This window comes from Vigna angularis, chromosome 9 (genome assembly GCF_016808095.1).
Source record: "Vigna angularis cultivar LongXiaoDou No.4 chromosome 9, ASM1680809v1, whole genome shotgun sequence".
NCBI classification, from domain to species: domain Eukaryota; kingdom Viridiplantae; phylum Streptophyta; class Magnoliopsida; order Fabales; family Fabaceae; genus Vigna; species Vigna angularis.
Window position 1 is genome coordinate 1,589,832 of NC_068978.1, and position 10,082 is coordinate 1,599,913.

At 37.1% G+C, this 10,082-nt stretch overlaps 1 protein-coding gene across 1 annotated transcript; it reads left to right on the top strand.

Moving 5' to 3' along the window:
• The first annotated feature begins 411 nt into the window (after window positions 1-411).
• LOC108320595 (ABC transporter G family member 36) lies at window positions 412-9,810 on the top strand. Its single transcript, XM_017552051.2, has 23 exons — window positions 412-693; window positions 902-1,276; window positions 2,511-2,720; window positions 2,843-2,927; window positions 3,046-3,205; window positions 3,298-3,374; window positions 3,450-3,503; window positions 3,849-3,939; window positions 4,425-4,726; window positions 5,048-5,646; window positions 5,818-5,978; window positions 6,081-6,190; window positions 6,290-6,446; window positions 6,542-6,697; window positions 6,801-6,970; window positions 7,072-7,404; window positions 7,505-7,795; window positions 7,890-7,973; window positions 8,067-8,200; window positions 8,285-8,512; window positions 8,600-8,771; window positions 8,887-9,141; window positions 9,250-9,810. Exons 2-23 carry the CDS (start codon window positions 918-920, stop codon window positions 9,520-9,522), a joined length of 4,461 nt encoding a protein of 1,486 aa, XP_017407540.1. The 5' UTR covers window positions 412-693; window positions 902-917; the 3' UTR covers window positions 9,523-9,810.
• Window positions 9,811-10,082: the final 272 nt, after the last annotated feature.

The window sequence follows — 10,082 nt, forward strand, 5'->3', positions numbered from 1 at the left end:
GACAATATCGACAAATTTGAATTTTTGACACTAGTTACTGCAATCTATCCAGATATTACTGCATTCTGCTGCAAACTATAGTCAAACTGAGTACGAAATTATGGGTTTTCCCGTGTACCCGGAGGAGTCACGTGGCACAATTGTCCTTTGATACCTTGAACCAAGATTTTAACTAAGAGAGAAGGAAAAAGATATCATTTTTTTATTAACAAAAAGAAGGTTAGTAATACATGTTTTCAAGGCGCATTCATAAGGAAGCTGGTGCGAAAGCGGAAACGCTGGTCATGTTTGAACGGGCTTTGTTACCATGGTTACATTCAACTCAAGGAACGTGCTTTTCATTATATATATATATATATATATGTATAGAATAATATATGGCAAAAGGGCACTCGTAATTTTTGTTAGGAAGATAGAAAGGAACAGGTTTACAAGTTACGACAATTCTTGCACAACTTGTAGAGCCACCCTGTCCCACGAACTCATTATCTATATATAAACCTATATATTCATTTCATCTAGAAACTGAAAGCCAGAACTGGTATCAGTTCAGCTTACTTGGCCAATATCTCGGTCGGAATCACTCTATGAAGTGAGAACAGAAAGCAAAGAAAGAGGGAGAACAAGAATCATACTCGTAAAAGAGAGCAACCTCCTTGAGTAGAGGATTTTTTAAGTCCCTGTTGTGTTCATGTAAGTTTGTATACTTTTTCATGTTTTTTCTCTTGGTTGGTTAGAGATATGAAAGAGAAGAAAATGAATAAGAGGGTGTTCTGTTTATGTGAAAAAAATGGTCTTTGGTTCCTTCAGTGCTTGATTTGAGTTAGCGAAGCACCCTTTAAGGAAAATAGTGATGCCATGTTTTGTTCTTAAGTGGAGTTTAACTTTGAGTGTGTTTCAGAACAAGGGGAGGCAAAATGGATGGGAATTTCACCAGAAGCATAAGCAGGAGCATAAGCAGATCAAGCTGGAGAATGGAGGAAGTGTTTGCGAGTGGAAGGTATTCTCGCAGAACTTCTCAAGTTGATGAAGATGAAGAGGCTCTCAAATGGGCTGCCATAGAGAAACTCCCCACCTATGACAGATTAAGGACGAGCATCATCCAAACCTTTGCCGAAGGTGGTGAGCAACAACCTGGGAACCAAGTTCTGCACAAGGAAGTTGATGTTCGCAAGCTAGACATGAATGATAGACAACAAATCATTGACAAGATTTTCAAGGTTGCCGAAGAAGACAATGAAAAGTTTCTCAGGAAGTTCAGAAACAGAACTGACAAGTGAGTCTAGATAATAGTCTTTCACATGTGCTGTTCTCACTTGTTACCAGACTTGAGGCTTCAAAGTTCTAACAGAATTAGAAAACCCTTTGATGATTTTACCAGAAAACAAATTTAAATACGTTTTTAGTCTCAATCAATCTGCTGAATCCAGCCAGGAACTCCCATCTATTTAGAAAACCTCACTTTCTCTTATGATTATTTATACTTTTTGCCTTCTTTCATTTTATCCCACCACATACTATCATTTTGAACATGTCTCTGTCATTTGATCAAGATGAAATCAATGAAAGAACACTTTCATGCTGGTGCTATGCAGTAGAGGGGAACCAGATCTACAAATGAATATTACTGCAGATGTAGCTTAAATTTAAATACTTTACCAATTCATATTTCTGTCAAAGCTATTCTCTTAAAACCTTTGAAAATCAAGCGTCATGTTTCAACTTTATTTTGTCAAAACAAAGTAGATACCGAATTGAAAGCATACCTAATGTTTGCTTTTTATGTCAATACCATACTGTTCATGCAAACCTAATACTTGAGTGGATGAAATTGCTGATGATGAAGGTGAACTCTTTTTGTTCACTTAATCGGTAGACAAATTAACTTTTATTTTTATTTTCACATGTGCTGTTCCCACTTCCCCTCCTATGTAACCCACACAAGAAGAAAAAAGGATTTCAGGCTTCAAAGCTCAAACAAGTAGTATCAAGAAACCCCCTCTGTTTAGAAAGTCTTACTTTCTCTAATGATTATACTTTGTGCCTTCTTTCATTATATTAGCCTTTGCCATCAGATTAAGAAAAGTTGAAGAACAATTTCATGTCGGTGCTATGCAGTAGAGGGGAACCAGATCTGCATATGAGTATCAATGCAGATGTAGTTTAAACTAAAATACTTCATTAGTTAAGATTTTTGTCAAAGCTATTTTTCTTAAACCTTCAAAAAATCAAGTGTCATAGTCCAAACTTGACATTGTGAAACCAACGTAGGCATCGAATTAAAATCATACCTAATATTGTATTTGTCAGTACCTTATTGCTCTTTCAAGCCTAATACTTGAGTGGATGAAACTGCTTCTGCTGAAGGTGAAACTATCTTTGGAGCTAACTTATTCGTTAGACAAATTAATGCTGTTACATGATTCAATTGTTTGGACTTTGGAACAATGCTACTTTGAAATAGTACAACATTAATAATTATTTATCTTTTTTTGTTTTTCTAATTTCAGGGTGGGGATCAGACTTCCAACGGTAGAAGTGAGGTTCCAAAATTTGACTGTTGAGGCAAATTCCTTTGTCGGCAGCAGAGCTCTGCCAACCCTGCCAAACTCTGCATTGAACATTCTTGAATCACTTTTTGGTATCTGTGGCATTAGTACAGCTAAGAGGACAAAGCTCACTATTCTTAAGAATGCCTCAGGCATTGTTAAGCCATCAAGGTAGCATAACCAAGTTGTTATACAAATAGTAGATAGTGTGATTGGAACAACGTTAAGCAAAATAAAAACAAGTTTAGTATAGTTGGTCTTATATGGTTTTTTATTGTATGGTTTCTCTGCAGGATGGCCCTTTTATTAGGGCCCCCATCTTCAGGGAAAACGACCCTTTTGTTGGCATTGGCCGGAAAATTGGACCCTGAATTGAAGGTACACTCCAACCCCATCATTTTTACTTAAAAAATGATTCTTTATACATAACAATAATGATGATGAATAGTAACAACAAATGATGATACATTATAAATTATTGGTTTTTATGAAACAGGTAAAGGGAGAAATCACTTACAATGGACACAAACTTAATGAGTTTGTGCCAAGAAAGACTTCAGCATATATTAGCCAAAATGATGTTCATGTTGGAGAAATGACTGTAAAAGAAACACTGGATTTCTCAGCTAGATGTCTAGGAGTAGGGACTAGATATGGTAATTGATTCAACATTTTCTCTTTAACCCATTTTTTCCCTTTAAATAATGTATTAACGGTTAAATTCTGTTCTTAATTAATCTGATTATAGATCTATTAACCGAGCTTGCTAGAAGGGAAAAGGAAGCTGGCATATTTCCAGAGGCAGATGTTGACCTTTTCATGAAGGTATTTTAGAAGTCAACAATTATCTCAATTTTGGTTAATCCATGGAAGTGTTCTAATTTGTTTCTTGCTTTGTAGGCCACTGCAATGGAGGGAACAGAAAGCAGTCTCATCACCGACTACACACTCAAAGTAAGTGATTTCTTTTTCTTGTTGAAAATTTTCAACATTTGCGTTTTTTTCTTAGAAAAAAGAGGCAGAGTTAGTAAGAAATGTTCTCAAAAGCTTTCCTTTACCCCACAAAAATATCAATTTCTTGTCAAAAATTTCAATTCACCTACCCTGCAATGTTGACTGGTGTCAACACATATTTTGGCTAAAGATGGTCCCTTTCAGAGCATTACTAGTGGCCATGTGAACTACCCTAACTGCCCTCATACATTACACATTTTATAATCAACTAGTTATGGGTAGTGACAGTGCCGAACGATTTGTTTAATGTTATAATTAATTCATTCTTTTTCCTTTGTGAAACAGATACTGGGGCTTGATATTTGCAAGGATACCATAGTGGGTGATGAAATGCACAGAGGTGTATCAGGTGGCCAAAAGAAGCGTGTTACCACAGGTTAGAAGGGCTAAAATGTCCAAAAAATAAAATCAGCCATTACTGAGAACATCAAAGTTTATCTGTATCTGCACCTAATGTTTTCATTTTCCAACACTGTCTTTAATCATGGTTTGGAAGGTGGCGACAAGTTGTATATAGTTATTCTCAACCACACAATTTTTTAAGATTAAGAGAACGTGGCCACGTGGACTTTGCCAACCAAACTCTTGTTTATTCAGTTTACTTTTTTATCTTATCTTTTTAATACTGATACATTATTTAATGACAACTCATTGTATATATATATATATATATATATATATATATATATATATATATATATATATATATATATATATATATGTAGAACTATATATGCTGAATTTTTGGATAGATACACAGATATATAGATTATGACAATCCAAAGAAAGATCACATCTAATGCTTAACTATCTAAACTATAATGGTTTCTTACAATGAATGGCTTTGATTTTATCATACAGGAGAGATGATTGTTGGACCCACAAAAACACTATTCATGGATGAAATATCAACGGGTCTTGATAGTTCCACAACTTATCAGATTGTGAAGTGCTTGCAGCAGATTGTGCACCTCACTGAAGCAACTATCTTAATGTCCCTTCTCCAACCTGCTCCTGAGACTTTCAATCTGTTTGATGACATCATCCTCATTTCTGAGGGTCAGATTGTATACCAGGGCCCACGTGAGCACATCGTGGAATTCTTTGAGTCCTGTGGGTTTCGTTGTCCCGAAAGAAAAGGAACCGCTGATTTCTTGCAAGAGGTGTGTTCATCACAGAATCACCTTATGAAACATCATATGACTTATGTACTTTAGCTTAACAAATACTATATAACTTGTGCACATAACTTAAGTCCACATTCCGATCATGGAACACGTCTTAACTGAAAAACAAAACCTTTTGAATTTAATTTCTATGTGCAATCAATCAGAAATCAGGATGAGTTAAACTTTTATATGGGTACTTCAGTAAAAACTATGTCTGTTTTCTCCTACTATAAACTTTCTAGAATGAGTGTCTTAATTTGAGAAAATAGAGTGAGGGGAAGTATGTTTACAATGTTAATTGGAAATTTTGAACAGGTTACCTCAAGGAAGGACCAGGAGCAATACTGGGCAGACAAAAACAGGCCATACCGTTATGTTACAGTGACAGAGTTTGCAAACAAGTTCAAGCGGTTCCATGTTGGAATGAGGCTTGAGAGTGAGTTGAATGTAGCATTTGATAAATCAAGTGCACATAAAGCAGCTCTTGTATACAGTAAAAACTCTGTGCCCACAATGGATCTTTTTAAAGCATGTTGGGACAAGGAGTGGCTGCTGATTAAGAGGAACTCCTTCGTCTACATATTCAAGACAGTCCAAATTATCATCATTGCAATCATATCTGCAACATTGTTCTTGAGGACTGAAATGGACCAAAGTAATGAAGATGGTGCTTCACTCTACATTGGTGCAATTTTGTTCTCTATGATCATGAACATGTTTAATGGTTTTGCTGAGCTAGCACTCACAATTGGAAGGCTTCCCGTGTTTTACAAGCACAGAGACCATCTTTTCCACCCTGCTTGGACTTACACCCTCCCCAATTTCTTGTTACGTATTCCCATTTCTGTTTTTGAGTCTCTTGTTTGGGTGGGTGTCACCTACTACACCATAGGATTTGCTCCTGAAGCTAGCAGGTAAACTCATCCGTTTTCTTTTCTTTTCTTACATAATTTGAATGCACATCTGAACTCATTTGCATAGCAACCTAACAACATATTAGTGTTGTCTCGTGATCAACATCATATAATGATGAGATGTATTTGTAATTACTAAGTGAGCCTTTTCTTGCCTATTCTAAATTTTAGGTTCTTCAAGCAACTGTTGGTGGTGTTTCTTATCCAACAAATGGCAGCTGGCATGTTTAGGGTCATTTCTGGAGTGTGCAGAACAATGATTATAGCTAACACTGGTGGAGCCCTCATGCTCCTTCTTATTTTTCTGCTTGGAGGTTTCATCCTTCCCAAACGTGAGTGACAATCCAAATTTTTTAAGCAAAAGCATTTGGCAACTGTCTCTAAGATTACATTTGTTCAAAGAATGTGCTCACATGCATGCTCAATGGTTACAGGTGAAATTCCTGATTGGTGGGTGTGGGCTTACTGGGTGTCACCATTGACATATGCCTTCAATTCCTTGGCTGTGAATGAAATGTTTGCTCCAAGGTGGATGCATCCACAGGTAAATAGCAGAAGCTTTTTAATTTGAGAAATGAAAATGCATTTAACTCCCTAAGAAAAAACTCGTCGGTTTCTAACTTGAACATGTCTTTGACTGCAGACATCTTCGGATCGAAGTACCACATTGGGTCTGTCAGTACTAAGAAACTTTGATGTTTTTGCTAAAGAAGAATGGTACTGGATAGGAGCCGCTGCTCTTTTTGGTTATGTCATTTTCTACAATGTTCTCTTCACCCTTGCGCTTATGTACCTTAACCGTAAGAGCTCTAACTTTTATCAATCTTTCAAACGAGTTGTTCCTTTCACTTTCTATCTTAAAAAATCTTTTCTTTTTTCTTGTTTGGTGCACTAGCTCTTGGAAAGAAACAAGCAATTATTTCTGAGGAAGATGCAAGTGAAATGGAGACTGGAGGAGACACCAACGAAGAACCTAGACTTGTAAGGCCCCCACAGTCCAACAAAGATTCAATGCTTCGATCATTATCTACTGCTGATGGAAATAATGCAAGTAAGTGCTAAAGCCAACAACGTTAATATATAATCTTTGATGGTTTGGCTAAAAGAATGTTCTTACAGATGTAATACGGTTTGTGTTATGTGAATCATTTCAGGAGAAGTGGCAATGCAGCGAATGGGAAGCCAAGCTACCAGTGGATTAAGAAAAGCTGATTCAGCAAATGATTCAGCTACTGGAGTTGCCCCCAAAAGAGGAATGATTCTACCTTTTCAACCACTTGCAATGTCCTTTGACACTGTTAATTACTACGTCGACATGCCTGCAGTAAGGATCCGATTACTTCTTTAGTATAACTTCATAATATGCACCATTAACAATCCATGGTGTACCTATAAAGTAAGTTCTAACTCTAATAACTTTTACAGGAAATGAAAGCGCAAGGTGTGGCTGAAGATAGGCTACAACTGCTTAGGGGAGTAACCAGTTCCTTTAGGCCTGGAGTGCTAACTGCACTGATGGGAGTTAGTGGAGCTGGGAAGACAACTTTAATGGATGTTTTAGCAGGAAGAAAGACTGGTGGCTACATTGAAGGAGATATTAGAATCTCTGGGTTCCCCAAGAACCAAGAAACCTTTGCAAGAGTTGCTGGTTACTGCGAACAAACTGATATTCATTCACCCCAAGTTACTATTCGTGAATCTTTGATTTACTCTGCCTTCCTCCGTTTACCAAAAGAAGTTAGTGAGGAGGAAAAAATAGTAAGTACTCAGCAATATAGTATAGCCCTTTTGTTCTTCTCTTATTAAGGATCATAGAAGGGTGAACTAAAAATTAAATATTTTTTTCTTATCTTTTCAGCAATTTGTGGACCAAGTAATGGATCTGGTAGAGCTGGATAATCTGAAGGAAGCTATAGTGGGGCTTCCAGGAGTTACAGGGTTGTCAACTGAGCAAAGAAAGAGGTTGACCATCGCTGTTGAGCTCGTTGCTAATCCTTCAATCATTTTCATGGATGAACCCACTTCAGGACTTGATGCAAGAGCAGCAGCTATTGTTATGAGGACTGTGAGAAACACTGTGGACACGGGAAGGACGGTTGTTTGCACAATTCACCAGCCTAGCATTGATATCTTTGAAGCCTTCGATGAGGTAACAACCAATCTACAAATTACTTTATACTGTGTTTCTCTTCTTTGTATCGCCTATAGCCTCTTTGGTGCTTAATGAAAATTTTTTGGTCCAGCTTTTGTTGATGAAAAGAGGAGGGCAAGTGATCTACTCAGGACCATTAGGCCGAAATTCGCACAAGATTATAGAATACTTTGAGGTATTACACCCAATCCAAGTGATTGTATTCATTTTATCATGTACTTTAGCATGGAGTTTAACATCAAGATTCATACCATGTCCTTGGTCACAGGCAATTCCAGGGGTCCCAAAAATTAAAGAGATGTACAACCCTGCAACATGGATGCTGGAAGTGAGTTCTGTAGCAGCTGAAGTTCGTCTCGGAATGGACTTTGCTGAATACTACAAGACTTCATCTTTGTTTCAGTGAGTCAACTAACAAATGGCTACATTTTCAGACACTTTACATGCTTTTATTGGTTTGAGCTAACACATTTGCTTATTGAACAGGCGAAACAAAGCCCTTGTAAAGGAGCTGAGCACACCCCCACCTGGAACTACTGATCTGTATTTCCCCACTAAATACTCTCAATCTTCACTGGGGCAATTCAAATCCTGTTTTTGGAAGCAGTGGCTGACATACTGGAGAAGTCCAGATTATAATCTTGTCAGATTCTTTTTCACCTTGGCAAGTGCCCTCATGATAGGGACAATATTTTGGAGAATTGGCAGAAATAGGTGAGAGTTGCTTTCTGTGAAATCTAACTCCACTCTTCAACCGTTAGCTTTAAATTTTAGCTAATTTATCTGGTTATTCTTGTCTAGGGAAACCTCAAGCGATCTTACAATGATCATTGGAGCAATGTATGCTGCTGTTATTTTTGTCGGCATTAACAACTGCCAAACCGTTCAACCAATCGTAGCCGTTGAAAGAACAGTGTTCTATCGAGAAAGAGCTGCTGGAATGTATGCTCCTCTGCCTTATGCCCTCGCACAGGTTGGTGAATTATTGATTTACTCTAAAGAACAATAACATTTTCAGATATTTGTTTCTTGTTGTCGTGTTATTACCTTGTTGAGTTATCCTTATGCTACTGCATTTGCAATTGCAGGTTTTTGCCGAAATCCCTTATGTATTTGTTCAAGCTGTGTATTACTCACTCCTAATCTATGCCATGGTGAACTTTGAATGGAAAGTGGAGAAGTTCTTTTGGTTCTTCTTTGTCAGCTTCTTCTCTTTCTTGTACTTCACATACTATGGTATGATGACTGTTTCCATCACACCAAACCACCAAGTGGCATCAATCTTTGCAGCAGCATTCTATGGACTCTTCAATCTCTTCTCTGGTTTCTTTATCCCAAGACCCGTGAGTACCCTTCTTCTAGTTTTGATTTTTATCATATCTAAACTCATAATTTAAACATTATAACATATCTTGCATAATCTTTACTAACATGGTACTTTGTCTTTTCAGAAAATTCCTAAATGGTGGGTGTGGTATTACTGGATTTGCCCAGTGGCATGGACGGTGTATGGATTAATTGTGTCTCAATATAGAGATATAGAGGACCCAATTGATGTGCCAGGGAGTGCCATAAATTTCACTGTTAAAGGATACATTGAAGACCACTACGGGTTTAAATCCGATTTCATGGGTCCAGTTGCTGCAGTTTTGGTAGCTTTCACTGTCTTCTTTGCCTTTGTATTTTCCTTCTGCATCAAGACACTGAACTTCCAATCAAGATAAAAGAGCTACAACATCGTATGTGCAAGTTATGCTGTAGCAAGTTGTAACAGTGTATCGATTTCTGTATGTAAATAACTGAGGCTGGAGTCCATGCTCAAGATTTATGGAACATGTTTCATAAGATTAATACGTGACCACGATAGTTTTGCTAGCAGAGAGTTTTTCAGTAAATGTAAATCATCTCATTCATGCTTTTATTAGTTTGGTTTGGTACCCAGAAGAAATTAGCTTTTTCTTATGCTCGATTCTTGCAACAATAATAGATAAAAACTTATTCTTTTGTATTAACTCTCTGTCAAGAACAGTCTATTTTTGTTTGCCTATTGCAACTTTTCTCAGATTAACTGTAATTTCCTGAAACGAGTTTTACTGTTTAACTGAGACAAACTAATTCTGCATTAAAGTAGTTTGCTGCAGTTGAAGTTGGCTTTGGTCTTCTCTGCTTTGATTTCGCTCACTGCTTGCAAAAATCTAAACTTGAAGAAAGAACAAACACAAAGTTGGTGACATTTTGTTTTTTTCTGGGAATCCTAAAGTTAATGATGTTAAATCCAATTGGA

What these genes read in the sequence shown, in the direction of transcription:
- LOC108320595 (XM_017552051.2), top strand. Translation starts at nt 918, where the DNA reads ATGGATGGGAATTTCACCAGAAGCATAAGCAGGAGCATAAGCAGATCA. An exon ending in TCACCGACTACACACTCAAA is followed by an intron (nt 3,504 to 3,848) that starts GTAAGTGATTTC and finishes TTTGTGAAACAG; the next exon opens with ATACTGGGGCTTGATATTTG. An exon ending in AGGTTTCATCCTTCCCAAAC is followed by an intron (nt 5,979 to 6,080) that starts GTGAGTGACAAT and finishes CAATGGTTACAG; the next exon opens with GTGAAATTCCTGATTGGTGG.